This window comes from Nerophis lumbriciformis, unplaced genomic scaffold (assembly GCF_033978685.3).
Source record: "Nerophis lumbriciformis unplaced genomic scaffold, RoL_Nlum_v2.1 HiC_scaffold_1017, whole genome shotgun sequence".
In the NCBI taxonomy this organism is placed as follows: domain Eukaryota; kingdom Metazoa; phylum Chordata; class Actinopteri; order Syngnathiformes; family Syngnathidae; genus Nerophis; species Nerophis lumbriciformis.
In genome coordinates, this window is record NW_027316979.1 from 1,128 (window position 1) to 18,385 (window position 17,258).

Genomic DNA, 17,258 nt, shown 5'->3' on the forward strand with positions numbered 1-17,258 from the left:
CAGCAGTCAAGTTTTTGTCCCCCGTAAAGCAGTTTGTCTGCCGTAAACAGCAATGTTGTGACACTTTTAAACAGGACAATACTGCCATCTACTGTACATGCATATGTGACCCACCCATAATGTGTCACATTTTTGTGTTGATTTATTTATTTTATTTTGTGGTTTGAATTCGTTTTTGGAGCTGTCATTACAGATGTATCAGTATTCACATTGGTCAGTAGGGGGCAGTAGGGCGTTTCTTCCCAATTGAATGCTATCACCTGCAGACCGGCAGTGTCTTGTCATTCTGATGAGCGCGACCAGTCTGTGAACAATTGAAACGTACGGTGTGCTTTTTCCTCCTGTATAACAGGTTAGTTTTGGTGAATCAACTCACTGAATAATTTTACATGTGATCTTTATAAGTTTAAGTACACATTCTGATGGTGGAGCCTAACTCTAAAGTGTTTGTATTTGTGAATGAATCCAGTGCGCAGCTGCAGTAATCAATACAAAAAGGTGACGTGAGTGCGCAATGTTTATATAGGAACTTCTGATCCTAATTCAGACTCCCAAATTAGAGCTCCCGTTTTCTTATTGATTTTATAATGTATATTTGTATAATGTGTGTGTTCTGAAATAGTGACAGAGAATAGAACAAGGATGGACAATTCAACCCTTAACTCAACAATGACTAGATGAGTGTTATGTGTGTGTATATGTGTAAATAAATGAACACTGAAATTCAAGTATTTCTTTTATTTATTTGTGTATATATATATATATATATATATATATATATATATATATATATATATATATATATATATATATATATATATACTTTTATATATATATATATATATGTAATAAAATATATATATATATATATATATATATATATAGCTATAATTCACTGAAAGTCAAGTATTTCTTATATATATATATATATATCTTAACCACGCCCCCTGCCCCACGCCCCCACTCCCCACTCCCCCCCCCCCATATGATAGCAGGGACCCTGCCATTCAAAACCAGGCTGCTGCATTACTAATGATTAATGTAACTATAGCTAAAAAAATAGTACAATAGCAATGGGAGAGACTATTCATCCCTGAACACCATGGAGTTCATGTAGGCTTAATGATGACATTATTATATCAACTATCAGAGACAGAAACTCTTCATTTAACATAATGTCCTTTTTTGCTGCTTCAACACAGCTCAATCAACACAGAAAAAGGTAAAGTGAATTAACAGACAGACAGGGCTTTGCTGCAATGCCCTGTAACGCACACACACACACAGCACAATGAGCTAACACACACACACACACACCGCAAAATGAGCTAACGTTACGCTAAAAGCTAATTAGCCTTCACCTCAAGCCAGGACTGCGAGCGAGCTGAGCTGCAGTTTGTTTTGTTTCTAGAACGTCAACGGGCTCACTAGTAGTTGACTGGGAGGTGTTTATTTTAATTTGGGGAGATTCCGCTGCCTGATGCTCACCAGCTAAACACCTATCTGCTAACCCCACCGCAGAAGCACAGACTACATGCGCTCTGAATACGCACTGCTGATTGGCTTCCCTAATTTTTAGTGACCTGAACATAATCTTGACTGTACATACATTTTTTTTTTTTTTTTTGAAAATGTAATTGAATATGCAATCTGTTGTGTTCCAAAATGTTTCTTTTTTTCTTTTCTTTTTTTTTTTCAGTGTACATGAATGAAGGTGTGTGTTGCTGAACCCGACTTGGACATTATCTGGACTGGACCTGGTTTTAAAAAAAAACTTTAAACAAAGCTAATTCCATTTACAACCAGGTCTGGTGAAGATAAGGTCCTGTTTTTTTTTCTGTTTTTTTTAGATAAGATAAATAAATATTTTCTTGGATAAAAAAAAAAGTAAAACAATATAAAAGTAATTACATTAAAAAAAAAAAATTTAATAAATGAAAATGTTAGTGGACCAGCAGCACAAACAATCAAGTGTGCTTCAGGGACTGTGTCCCTTGCAGAAGTGTTGTCCATGTTGTGGGAACCAGAGTATTGGTAGCAGAAAGAAACAACCCCTTTTGTGTGAGTGGGTGTGTATGAGTGTGAATGGGGGAGGGAGGTTTTTTTTTTGGGTTGATGCACTAGTTGAAAGTGTATCGTGTGTTTTTTTCTATGTTGATTTAATAAAATTAATTTTAAAAAAAACACCTATCTGCTAACCCCACCGCAGAAGCACTGACTACCGTACATGCGCTCTGAATACGCACTGCTGATTGGCTGTTACCGCTATGGTTGTAACCAATCAGATGGTTGTGTGGGTGGGACAATGCTGGGTGCTGTGTAGGAGACAGGGTTTGGATTTCCCTGGGTCGCTCTCATCAGCGTCACGGGTTGATTTTGATGTGAGTGGTTGAAGTAGCACGTCATTCAAGATAACGGACAAGTGGTTTATCCAATCACATACAATGATTTTTTTTACAAGGCCTCGCCTTCTGAAATACATCTCCTATTGAGAACTCCCAGATCCTTGTGTGGAGCTCAGCGAACTACAAGGATCTGATGAGAGTCAGGTTAAAGAACATGTGCTATGCAAAGAACTTTTTTTTACAGAGCTGCTTCCTAGTGGAATAGGCTGCCTCGTGTATTTAAGGCTTTTAAAAACAAGCTTAAAAAGCTACTACTCTAAAGACCTTTTTTTTAATCCATTGTATTCTTTATTATATATATTATGGGTTGTAGTACTGTTTAGGTATAGCATTTTGTAGGCATATTCTTTGTTATTGAGGGTTTTTTTTCTGTGTATGTATTCTTGAGATTAATTAGATGTTGTCATTGTATTGACCCCAGGAAGATTAGTGGCTACTGTGTAGCAACTACTAAGGATCCATTTTAAACAACTAAACAGGATGTTAAATTCATCATTCATTCATAAACATTTTATTTAAATTTAAACAGATTAGGTCCTCGTTCAAATCCTCTCTTAACATTGCTGGCAACAGAATAATTTAAAATATTACACAGTATGCCTCTAAGAGTATTTGCACAACAAATACATGACCTGGACAGAGTAAAACTAGAATTACAGTGGAATAACAAAAGATGGTGGGACTGAGAAAATGTTCAAAACAGATGAATACGCCTGTTCTAGTATTGGCAGGCAAACACTTTAAACACGATTGTGTAAAAAAAAAAAAAAATTGGATCTAAAATGACGTTTAGTGAAGGACCACGGACGTCTGGAACCTGGCTGCTCATCATCGGTCATCATCAATCAAAAAAGAATGCCCGCCACCCAAATATGTGCGTGCAGATAAAAATTGCCTGCCAATATGTGCGCGCACTACACATCGGAAAAGATTGCCCTCCACCCGAATATGTGCATGCTGAATCTGCTGATTAAGATTACCTGGCAATATAAAGACAATATAACATACACCCATAAACGTGGATGCATATGCGAAAGTGCAATATATTTATCTGTACAGTAATCTATTTATTTATATCTGCATCTTATTGCTCTTTTATCCTGCACTACAACGAGCTAATGCAACGTAATTTTGTTCTTATCTGTACTGTAAAGTTCAAATTTGAATGACAATAAGAGGAAGTCTAAGTCTAAGTATGTGTGTGCCAACACAAGTTACGTAACACCAAGGTATACACCAGGCTTTAGATCAGTGGTCCCCAACCACCGGGTCCCGGCCCGGTACCGGTCCGTGAATCGATTGGTACCGGGCCGCAAAAGAAATTAAAAAATAAATAATAATAATAATTTTTTATTTTTTTATTTAATCATCATAAAAAACCCAAGATACACTTACAATTAGTGCACCAACCCAAAAACCCTCCCTCCCCTCATTCACACTCATTCGCACAAAAGGGTTGTTTCTTTCTGTTGTTAATATTTCTGGTTCCTACATTGTATATCAATATAGATCAATACAGTCTGCAGGGATACAGTCCGTAAGCACACTTTAGATTGCCCGCCACTACAATATGAAGTATAATCGATTAGGGCTGCAACAACTAATCGATTAAATCGATTAAAATCGATTATAAAAATAGTTGGCGATTAATTTAGTCATCGATTCATTGGATCTATGCTATGCGCATGCGCAGGTCTACTTATTTTATTTTTATTTTTATTTATATATATTTTTTTATAAACCTTTATTTATAAACTGCAACATTTACAAACAGCTGAGAAACTATAATCAAAATAAGTATGGTGCCAGTATGCTTCTATACGTCTTCTTAGTGTGTTTAAAGCCAGAAAGCCGTTGTTGTTTACCATTGTCCGAGGCCTGGGCAATATATTGATTTTATGTATTTTATTATATATTATATATTTTTTTCACTAATGTGCGTGCATGCGCGTGCATGTGCGTGAGTGTGTGCGTGCGTGGGGTTCGCAGCAGTGACATGGTCTATATCTGTTAGTTAGTATCTACATTTATTTAAAGCAACAATCTGTCAGGAAGTATAACATCAAACATTGGCGGTTGAACACAGTGCATCTGTTTGCATAAGTTAATGAGGGTTGGAGTAGGGCTGGGCGATATGGTCTTTTTTTAATATCTCGATATTTTTAGGCCATGTCACAATACACGATATATATCACGATATTTTGCCTTGGCCTTGAATGAACACTTGATGCATATAATCACAGCAGTATGATGATTCTATGTTTCTACATTAAAACATTCTTGTTCATACTGCAATAATATATCCTCATTTTAAACTTTCATGTAGAGAGGGAAATCACAACTAAGTCAATTTACCAAAACTGTATTTATTAAACAGTTATTAAGTAGTGGCACAAACATTCATGTCATTTCAAAACAGAAAGTGCAAGATTGTCAGAGACATTTTAAAACAAGCTATTAGTGCACTTTTGTGCATGATGTCACTAAGATGACAAATCAAAACAACACTAAATTAAAGTGCACTTTTTGTACAGAACGCCACTACAATAGTTAAAAACAAATAAAGTGCACTTCTGTGCATGATGTCACACAAGATATTTTAATAAGTGTCAAATAAAAATGAGCTGCATAATAGGAAATCAAATTGTGTACGTCCTTCGTTATGTGGTAGATTCTGGCGGACGTTATCTCCTTATGTCGTGGACTATTTTTTTCATACGGTGTTTATGTGGAAATGGTTGCCTCAGCATTTTGTTGGTGTGGCACCGAACGGAGATGTTGACATGCGGAGTAAGCACTCTTCATTCTCTAGCGGTTCTCTGTGAGAAGGAGAGACTAGAAAGAGTGAGAAGAGCCTGTAGTGTAATGCCCGCAGCTAAAAGCAACTGCGTGAGAACGTATACTCGAATATCACGATATAGTCATTTTCCATATCGCACAGAGACAAACTCGCGATATATCGCCCAGCCCTAGTTGGGAGATGTATGTGTGGTGTATAAGGGATTAGAAGAGTACAGTCGAAGTGATGCAGTTGAAATTGTCTTGGACAATATCCTCTTTGGTCATTTTAGCAGGTACATATGTGTAACAATGGTCATACTGCGCGGTCCAGACCTGCACACTCCTGAGAGTCAAGCATGCTAGCCAGTAGGCTTGAAGCCCAAGCTCCCAACTCACTGACCAAGGCAGCTGTTGAGCTGTAACCGATGGCAGCCATTACTCCTGCATATTCCTATAATATCCCGCAGAGCTGCATCACAAATTATTTTTTACGAAGATAATAATGCTCAGCTTTGGTTGACACTGAGATAGAAAAAAAAAAAATTGCCACGTTGGTTGTAATTAGCTCTAAGTGTGATGCAATGCAGTTGTCATTTACAACCACATAATAAATTATGTTGATCTATTGTCTATTTTTCTGTACATCTTGTAACCGCATTGATGACGTTTATGTTTTTCAGGACTCTTATCTCCTACTTGTTTGTGTGTGTGTGCTTGTGTGAGCGCGTGTGTCGACGAGTTCTGTGTGTGGTTGTTTGAGTGCTTGTGTGCTGTGCCACCCTGTAGTGTGCAATGTCTTCGGAGCTGCTGGTGGATTTGAGTGAAGACCCAGCTCCAGCCCAACTGGGCCAATTGAAGCTGGCCACCTTAGAAGACCAACAGTTTCCGGCGGATGAGTCAACTCTCAGCAAGTCTGGTCTGTGGCTCATACTTCCATTACACTTAATGTACAATGGCAAGGACACTAAATAAATAAATTAAGCTAACCTATTCATCTGGATTTAGCCACATCTTAGACAAAATAGATGAATGTTATACAGTCATCTCTCGCCATACCATGCTTCAAATATTGCGTCCTCACTTTTTAGTTTTTTAAAGCATATTCTACTTATTTTTTGCATAAATTAAGTGTTAAATGTAGTCTTCTTTGTGTCTTTTGTATTACAGTGAAGTATTTCTTATTTTCTATAATGTTGTGGCAATAAATAAAATATACTTACCAAGCGGGACGTTTATTTCTGGCTAATCTAGGCGCTGTCTTCACCGCGACAATCAAGTTGACCAAGTTTTGGCAGAACTATTTTTTGATACTTTTCATCTTCAACGGTTGTCGAACGTTCGTTTTTGGCATGAGTGATGTCAAAAGACAAGACAGCAGGACTTGATGAAACTTGGCGCTCCACTTAATGTGAAGAAGACCGCTTTTAACTCTCAGCAGCTGTCTGGGCAATGTGAAGTAGACATGAACTCTGTTGAAGCACTTCATCTTTGACATCAATATCACGGCTCTACATGACATTTGTGAGCCTTTGGCGTGTCGTAGCTGTGACTGTCAAGTTTACCAAGTGTTTGCAGAAAAACGCACACCCGTGGTTTCAGCACATCAAAGCCCAGTTCTAACTTAGAGGAATTACCCATAATTCAATTAACTAATGCCATAACATGAATGACACTTGAGGAATCTAATAATAATAATAATAATGGATTAGATTTTATATCGCGCTTTTCTATTATTAGATACTCAAAGCGCTCACAGAGAAGTGGGAACCCATCATTCATTCACACCTGGTGGTGGTAAGCTATAGGGATGTCCCGATCCAGGTTTTTGCACTTCCGATCCGATACCGATATTGTTTTTGCATTTCCGATCCGATACCGATACTGACCGATACTGGCCTATCCGAGCATGTATTAAAGTTTAAAGTTATTTAGCCTACTTAGTTGTCAGAATCATGTTGAAAAGGGTTTTAGTACTCTTGATAACAACTAGCCAGCTGAATTAGGGGAGTTTGAATAATACACAATGGTTGGTAACAAGAAACTGACCTGTTTATTCAAGGATAAACACAAAATAGACAAAATTATACATGACAAACAGAAATGGCATCATTGAACTAGGGCTGGGCGATATGGCCTTTTTTTAATATTGCAATATTTTAAGGCCATATTGCGATACACAATATATATCTCGATATTTTGCCTTAGCCTTGAATGAACACTTGATGCATATAATCACAGCAGTATGATGATTCTATGTGTTTTGATTGATTGATTGAGACTTTTATTAGTAGGTTGCACAGTGAAGTACATATTCCGTACAATTGACCACTAAATGGTAACACCCGAATAAGTTTTTCAACTTGTTTAAGTCGGGGTCCACTTAAATTGATTCATGATACAGATATATACTATCAGATATATACTATCATCATAATACAGTCATCACACAAGATAATCACATTGAATTATTTACATTATTTATAATCCAGGGTGTGGAGGGGGGCGCCTGATGTAAGTGTCAAAAAGACAGCCAAAAGAGTTTGATATGAGAATAAATCTAAAGTTAAAATATAGGGTAGAAATGCACCCATTTGCAGGAAATGTAGTCTTGATTTTCAAAATGTTCTTTCAAGGCTTGCATGTCTACATTAAAACATTCTTCTTCATACTGCATTAATATATGCTACTTTTAAACTTTCATGCAGAGAAGGAAATCACAACTGAAAAAATCACTAATTTTTTCATACGGTGTTGATGTGGAAATTTTTGCCTCTGCATTTTGATGGTGTGGAGTCTGGACGTGTGGCACCGAATGGAGATAAGCGTCTCGACAGACGTCACAATATTTGAACAATGATGACGAAAACTGTTGTCTCTGTCATGTCCGTGTGTCGAAAATTGTTATGCGCTTATTTTTTTATTTGATTTTGTGCGTGGCATACATTTGCCGTGCGCAGAAGACGCTTGAGCAGGCGCGCACCTTAGCGGCTGCGCTAGCATCACAGCTAACGTTAGCCATGCTGCTACCTCGCTCTCAGCTGGGAGAGGACGTATATGTATGTGACGTATGACGTGACAGTATGTGACGTGTGTAAGAAGGTGCGCTCGCTGTCTGTGAGAGGGAGACACAGAAAAGAGTGAGAAGAGCCTGTCGTGTAATGCCAGCAGCTAAAAGCAACTGCGTGAGAATTGTGGATGTGTTGAAGGTGTGCTGGAAAATGCGGAACGGAAATTACGGAGCAGCAGAAAAGTGGAATGTATTATTTAAATAGGTGCGTTGGAAAACACGGACTGGAGTTTTTTTTAAAACTGGATCTGGATCGGCATTTTCCCATGCCTTGCCGATACGCAATTTTTGGCAAATATCGGCAGCCGATCCGATCCAAATATCGGATCGGGACATCCCTAGTAAGCTACATTTGTAGCCACAGCTGCCCTGGGGTAGACTGACGGAAGCGAGGCTGCCAGTTTGCGCCTACGGGCCCTCCGACTACCACCTATCATTCATTCATCATTCATTCACCAGTGTGAGCGGCACCTGGGGCAAGGGTGAAGTGTCCTGCCCAAGGACACAACGGCAGCGATTGGATGTCAAGAGGCGGGGAGCGAACCTGCAACCCTCAGGTTTCTGGCACGGCCGCTCTACCCACTACGCCATACCGCCCCTACACAATAACACACTCAAGGTCTCATATTGGGTGAAATAAATGTAAATGTAATGTTTCATCATTAGAGGGCTCTAATAATGTGTAAATAAAATTTTTTGAAAGTCATAAACAGTTTTTCTATACCGGTATTTTAAATATGAAAATATTCAATTTATCAATAGTAATCCTACTTTGCGTAAATTATTCACAACGATTAGAACAAATTAACTGCGATAAACAAAGGAAGACCGTAGTCTGAAATCAGATCGTACTGCTGTATTTAAAGGCGATCAGATGTTTAGAAGTCCACATTTGATTTTAAAACATTGCTCGCTTGGTGAATTAATATATTTTTTATTTCGTTTCTATGAAAGTGATGACATTTTGTAAATAAAGGTACTTTATGGAGCTCATCACTCTGTGGTGTTGAGTCGCGAAGTTCACAACACTGAGCCCTCCTGCTCAGTCATCTTGTTCTCTGGCAGGCCAGATGCGTAGTATTGTGTTTATGAACGATGGTATCTATTTATGGGGGTCCAATTTTTTACCATCATGGAAAATATTGATGTAACTTTAATATAATGCCACACTCAGTTGAAGAAGCTTGTGCTGAAGCAAGTGTTTGGCCCCAGATATCTTTACCCATAAAGACCAAAGCATTCAAATAAGATGTTTTAACAGAAAAATGACAACTGCATTGTAGATGTTTAATTTGAATTGTGTGTGTGTTTGTTTCAGAGACGGACATCTCTCAGCGCTTTGATGCTAGTTCCCCCCACCTGCCCTGGGACCATCCTTTCTATGACATTGCCCGACATCAGATCATCGAAGTTGCAGGTCAGCATGTTATCGATGCCCTTCTCTCAAATTGAGGCCATCTTTTGTAGAACTTCTCCTGCCACTACTATTTTTTTCTCCTTCTCTGTTTTCTTGTAGGCGATGACAACTTTGGCAGAAAAGTGATTGTGTTTAACGCCTGCAGGATGCCACCCCAGCATCAACTGGACCATCACAGGCTTCTCATGTGAGTTATTCCTAGCATTGAGTCTTGCCACAGGGAGAAATATTTTAACTATTTACACAATTTTCAACTGACTGATTCTTAGACCTGCAGAGATTTATTGATTTATATTTCTATGATAGCACAAATCCTATTGATTTTTATGGGTCTGATAGGGCAAAAATCTAATTAATATTTTGTCTCTCTAATTTTAAAACTTTAAAGAGATTTTGTATGTTTTTTTGTAAATCCAAGAACTTAATTGAATTTAAAATAATTTCTCACCCATTGTGTATGGGATACAGTAATTGCGGTTAAAGGCGAGATATGTGCAGAGTAGAAGTGTAAGAGTGCAAGTACTCATAATCTGATTTTTTTAAACGGAACCTTTTATAGCTGGTATTTTGACGTATATCGGTACAACTTCAACAGAACTACATCAGCAGATACATTACATACACAAATTATACTAGTATTTAAAATAAGTGTGTGACTGCCTAAATGCATTCACTCTATATTATTCTGCACCAAAATTCCACTATCTATTTATTATTATTCTTCTGTAGCGTTTTTCGTCCGCCTCTAACTCCCAAATCGTTGATCCGATTGAAATTCAAGCGTCAAAACATTCAGCAATTTTAGGGCTCATTCAACAAACTTTCCCCAATAATACCGGGGTCACGATTCGATTCAAAATCAAAAAAATTTTTTTTTAATTTAACACAATTCTCGATTCAAAAACGATTTTTTTCCCGATTCAAAACAATTCTCTATTCATTCAACACATAGGATTTCAGCAGGATCTACTCTAGTCTGCTGACATGCAAGCAGAGTAGTAGATTTTTGTAAAAAGCTTTTATAATTGTAAAGGACAATGTTTTATCAACTGATTGCAATAATGTAAATTTGTTTTAACTATTAAATGAACCAAAAATATGACTTATATTATCTTTGTGAAAATATTGGACACAGTGTGTTGTCAAGCTTATGAGATGCGATGCAAGTGTAAGCCACTGTGACACTATTGTTCTTTTTGTTTAGTTTTTTATAAATGTCTAATGATAATGTCAATGAGGGATTTTTAATCACTGCTATGTTGAAATTGTAACTAATATTGATACTGTTGTTGATAATATTCATTTTTGTTTCACTACTTTTGGTTTGTTCTGTGTCGTGTTTGTGTCTCCTCTCAATTGCTCTGTTTATTGCTGTTCTGAGTGTTGCTGGGTCGGGTTTGGTTTTGGAATTGGATTGCATTGTTATGGTATTGCTGTGTATTGTTTTGTTGGATTGATTAAAAAAAATATATATATTAAAAATATATAAATAAATTAAAAAAAATACATTTTTTAAAAATGAGAATCGATTCTGAATCGCACAACGTGAGAATCGCGATTCGAATTCGAATTTATTTTTTCCCCACACCCCTAATATATATATATATATATTAAAAAAATATATATATATATATATATATTTATTTATTTTTTTACATATAAACAGTATATATATATATATATATATATATATATATGTATATATATATATGTGTGTATGTATATTTAAAAAATATATATGTATATATATATGTGTGTATATATATATATATAATTTATATATATATATATATATATATATATTTATATTTAAATATATATATGTGTGTGTGTGTGTGTGTGTGTGTGTGTGTGTGTGTGTGTGTGTGTGTGTGTGTGTGTGTGTGTGTGTGTGTGCGTGCGTGCGTGCGTGTGTGTGTGTGTATGTACACCTTTCCTTTGTCCATTTGTGCTCGTTTGTGGCTCATCAGTAGCAAGTGAACTGCAGCTAAGTTTCCCCTGCTACGGCACAGCCCGAGGGTCAAAAAGAACACGTTTTGTTAATCGCCCGTTATGCCTGCAGCCCTTGGAAGAAGTTTGGACACCCCTGTTCTAATATATATTTTTGTTTTGGGTGGGGGGCAGCAGTTTTCAGTTGTATATTTAATTAAATAAATAATTAAAGCTTTTTACATAAAGGATAAGAAATCCCACCGATTTTAAAGCAAATAGTATATGTTTGAGATACGGTAGCTGAGATCACAGGTCAGACTGTCAGTTTTAATTTCTGTAGTTTCCTATCCATGAAACTAAAGATACATTTGTCCTGTTAAAGCAAGATTATTATTTAAAATGTTGCAATTAAATCTATTGTCTAGAGATGTCCTACTCTGTAAGCATTAATGTGTTTCTGTCTTGGCTAGGTACCTGAAAGGAACATTGGATCAGTATGTTGAAAGTGACTACACGCTGATCTATTTCCATCATGGTCTGACCAGTGAAAACAAGCCGTCACTCAGCTGGCTGCGAGATGCTTACAGGGAGTTTGATAGGAAGTAAGCTTCGTCACTGATCAATGTCAGTGCTGATGGATGATGGATTCAATGTTGATTTTTTTTAATGATGTTTGTTTTGTATGCCAGATATAAGAAGAATATAAAGGCCTTATACATCGTCCATCCCACCATGTTCATCAAGACCCTGTTGATTCTCTTCAAACCCATCATCAGGTATATAATGTTGTTATGAGCCAGAACACAAGTTAGCATTGTATAAATAATAGGGCTGTCAAATAAAGTATGTATTTGCATATTTAATATATAGTATATTATATTCCATAGTTAACGTGTAATTATTTGCAGATAGATATAATTATTGATATTTAACAAGTGTACTTTGGATGGACCTTTTTTAGATTTTTTTATACTATCAACTTTGGCTTCTGCAATTTATTCGCTTTATGTAAATGTTTATTAAACATTATGCTTTTTTAAACAGTTCACCACTAAATGGACATAAACATCTTTACTGACAATGGGAAAAAAATGACCTCCAGTGCACCAGTGTCGTGTCAGATATTGTATACCTGACAGTTTGTTGTTGGAGCACTTGAATTCAGAGTGGTTTTACAGCTTAGCCCATTAATACCACAAAATGTAGACTGTTCCAATAATGCTTTAATTGTCAAAAATGTTTTGTAATGTAATCTGTGATATTTGTACCTAATAACAAATACTACATTGTTGTAGTATTATTGTAAAATTTTAAATGGAATTAAGAACTCCAGATGTATACCTATTGTGTTTTCCAGTGTATACCTCCAAACTAGTTATTTTGAAAGCACGTTCCCAAAAGATATACATACTGTAGGTGAACCAAAACAAAAAAATTGTTCAATGTATTCAAACTCATATTACTTTCTGGTAAATACACTTAGATGGAGTATGACTGTTGGGGATTTAAAAAAATCAGCATGTTAGCTTCCAAAATAACCTAAAACCATGCTCCATCTGGGGACTCATGGCCGCTTGGACTCTTTGCCGCACTTGGTCAAAGCCTTCCGCCCGCTCTATGCATGCAAAACTCTGTCTACCCGAAACTGTATCTTGTCTTTCACAACACATTTGTCATGATTGTTTGGGAAAAAGACAGGGAAAAAAACTTTAAAAGCGTAATATTGATGCACCTGTGATACGGTCCATATTTTCCTTTGCACTATTATGCAGCACTTATTTGATTTTATGACAGAACTCTACCCATCAACCAATGTTTCAGTGTTTTCACAATTTTATTGGCTATTCAGTGTTTCAGTAGTCATTAGGATTGGATGTAATTTGCTTGAGCTATGTGGAGGCTGGTACATTTTTCATTGGTTATTGTACCTCAGCAGATGGGATAAACTGTTGTCTATTGGGTCGAGAGAGGTGTCAGTCAAAAGTTTATAGCTCAGAGTCTCTTCTTTTCATGCATTCTAAATGGTAAATAAACGCAAGCAAGAGTCAGCCAATAATACAAGTAATAGGGATTTAATCTATTCTACATATAAATGCCCTTTGAAAAAACCTCTAAAAACGATTTAGATACTAACTGGCACATTCATGTAAAAAAAAACATAATATTTGTGTATTTTGGTCATTTTAAGCATTGGCGGAACATTTTTTTGGTGTGCATTGCAACAGTCGCTACAGCGCTACATCGGGACTAGGGGGTGTTAGGTCCCGTCAGAAATCTGTGTAGCACCAGTTAAGCCCCTCCAGCATTTTATATTATATCTTTAAATACTTTTATTTAATTAGTTTGAGTTTGAGTTTATTTCGAACATGCAATCATACAACATGATACATCACAATCTCCAGTTTCTCTTTTCAACATGTTCGAAAAGGAGTAGGAAGAAGCAGAGCTTATTTAATCCTACCCCTTTTCTTTTACATAACAGTTGCTAAAACTTTTGTTCACTTCCTGTTCTCAATTTATTCACAATATACTCCATAAGTAATCACAATAAAAATAAATAATAATTGGTGAAGTAAGTTACATTTCATATGTTGAGATAAGTAAGATTATTTTGTGAGTGAAAGAATGAAAGAATGGATGAGTTAAATAAATTCAGAATGTTTATCATGGTTCTTCTTCTTTATACTTTGTAAACACTTTAAGTTTGAAGAGTTTCTTGAAGTGGATCATATTAGTACATTGTTTGATTGCTTTGCTTAATCCATTCCATAATTTAATTCCACATACTGATACACTGAAGGTCTTAAGTGTTGTACGTGCATACAAATGTTTTAAATTGCATTTCTCTCTAAGATTATATTTCTCCTCTTTTTTTGAGAAGAATTGTTGTATATTCTTGGGTAGCAGGTTATAGTTTGCTTTGTGTATAATTTTTGCTGTTTGCAAATTCACTATGTCGTAGAATTTCAGTATCTTTGATTCAATAAATAAAGGATTTGTGTGTTCTCTATATCCAACATTATGTATTATTCTAACTGATCTTTTTTGTAACACCGTTAATGAATGAAGTGTACTTTTGTAGTTATTTCCCCATATTTCTACACAGTAACTCAGATATGGTAACACTAGTGAGCAGTAGAGAATATGAAGTGATTTTTTGTCTAGAACATGTTTTGCTTTATTCATTATTGACGTGTTTCTTGCTACTTTATGTTGTATATTTTTTACGTGAGATTTCCAGTTCAATTTATCATCAATCATTATACCAAGAAATTTGGTTTCATTTACTCTTTCAATTTCTATTCCTTCTATTTGTATTTGTGTTTGACTTTCTCTTCTACTGTTACCAAATAGCATTATTTTAGTTTTACTGAGATTCAACGATAGTCTGTTTTTGTCAAACCATCTTTTTAATTTGTTTATTTCTTCTGTTATTATTTGTAGTATCTTCTGTGTGTTCTCTCCTGAACAAAACGCTGTTGTATCATCCGCAAATAATACTAACTTTAAATCTTTTGTAACTTTACAAATATCATTTATATAGAGATTGAATAATTTAGGTCCTAGTATTGATCCCTGAGGTACACCACAGGATATATTTAGCGTTGTAGACATGTGTTCGCCTAGCTTCACGTATTGTTTCCTGTTCATTAGATAACTTCTTATCCAGTTTAAGACTAACCCTCTGATGCCATATCGTTCTAGTTTTTTGATTAAAATATTGTGATTAATTGTGTCAAATGCTTTAGTTAGATCCATAAAAACTGCTGCCGCACATTTTTTATTATCTATAGCATTGGTAATTTCTTCTGTAATTTCAATTAAAGCCATCGAAGTTGAAACATTAGCTCTGTATCCATATTGATTTTCTTCGAGTATTCTATTTTTATTTATGAAACTCTCTAATCTGTTATTGAACAGTTTTTCAATGATTTTAGAAAATTGTGGAAGTAAGGAAACAGGTCTATAATTTGTAAATTGATGTTTGTCGCCAGTCTTGTAAATTGGTGCAACTTTAGTTATTTTCATTTTGTTTGGAAATGTACCTGTTTGAAATGATAGGTTACTAATATACATTAATGGTCCTGAGATCTCTTCAATAACCTTTTTTATCGTTTCCATATCAATTCCGTTACAATCAGTTGAAGTCTTAGATTTACATTTTTTTACGATTGTAACTATTTCCTCCTGTGTCACATTACTGAGGAACATGGAGTTGGGATTTCGCTCTATGGTATCATTATAGTCCTCAATTGAAACTGGGTCTGGAATCCTTTCTTCCAATTTTGGTCCAATATTTACAAAATAATTATTGAAGCTTTCAACTACTTCCTTTATGTTGTCATTTTTTTTATTTCCGTCTAAGAAGTATTGAGGGTAGTCCCTCTTAGTGCCATTTTTAATAATGCTATTGAGGATGCCCCATGTTGCTCTCATATTAGTTTTGTTCCTGTCCAATATTTCACTGTAATATTATTTTCTACATAATCGTAGTATGTATGTTAACTTGTTTTTATACTTTTTGTACTTAATTTCTGCCTCTGTAGTTCTTTGTGCTATAAATTTCCTATATAGTGTATTTTTCTTCTTACAAGCATTTTTTAATCCTTTTGTCATCCATTGTTGCTTATTCTTTCTCTGCTTATTACTGAGTTGTATCCATGGACAATGTTTGTCATAAAGTATTATGAACTTGTTTAAGAAATGTTCATATGCTTCATCAACCTCATTTTCTTTGTACACATTGTCCCAATCTTGCTTTTGTAGCTCAATTTTGAAAGCAGTCATCCTCTTCTCTGTGCACAGTCTTCGAAATGTCCTTTTGTCTTCCATGTTCTTCTTGTAGTTTCCATCATATATTGTAAAAACTGGCAGATGATCACTAACATCGGTTATAAGTAGACCACTTGTAGTGTTATTATCAAAATCATTGGTAAAAATATTATCAATAAGCGTGGCACAGTGTCCTGTAATTCTGCTTGGCTTTGTGATTTTAGGATATAAACTGATGCTGTACATTGTATCAATGAAGTCATCAATAGACTTTTGCTTGTTAGGGTTCAATAAGTCAATATTAAAGTCACCACATAAGAAAATTATTCTTTGCCCATTGTCCATGTAAGTAGCCTTGATCCATTCTTCAAATGTTTCTATACTTGACTTAGGTGATCTATATATACAACTGATGAATATGTTTTTGCTTTTTTCCTGACATATTTCAATTGTTATACATTCTCAGATATTATCTATAGCAAATGACATGTTTTTTACCACTTTGTAGTTCAGGTTCTTTATCACGTACACAGCTACTCCTCCTCCATTTTTGTTGGTTCTGTTGATGTAGTTTAGTTCATATCCTTCCAGATCAAAATCTATTCCTTTTTTATCATCAATCCATGTTTCCGTGACAGCAATCACTTTGAAGGGTTCGTTGATGTGTTCCAAAAAGTTCTTAACATTGTTGTAGTTTGCATACAAGCTTCTGCTATTAAAATGAATAATTGACCATTTGTTATCACATTTAATGTTGCTGTTATATTGATCATCCGTATAATAAAAACAATTATTACTGAAGTGGGAGAAAAAATGTGTATCTGGATCTATATCATTTTCCAAATCCTGGTTTTTGTGATCTTTGTTGCAAAAATGTTTTAGT

General features: G+C 35.5%; 1 protein-coding gene across 1 annotated transcript; it reads left to right on the forward strand.

Annotated features, from left to right (window-relative positions):
• The first annotated feature begins 5,855 nt into the window (after positions 1-5,855).
• LOC140678554 (rho GTPase-activating protein 1-like) lies at positions 5,856-12,412 on the forward strand. Its single transcript, XM_072912808.1, has 5 exons — positions 5,856-6,102; positions 9,572-9,670; positions 9,770-9,857; positions 12,073-12,204; positions 12,292-12,412. Exons 1-5 carry the CDS (start codon positions 5,979-5,981, stop codon positions 12,395-12,397), a joined length of 549 nt encoding a protein of 182 aa, XP_072768909.1. The 5' UTR covers positions 5,856-5,978; the 3' UTR covers positions 12,398-12,412.
• The last annotated feature ends 4,846 nt before the right edge of the window (positions 12,413-17,258 follow it).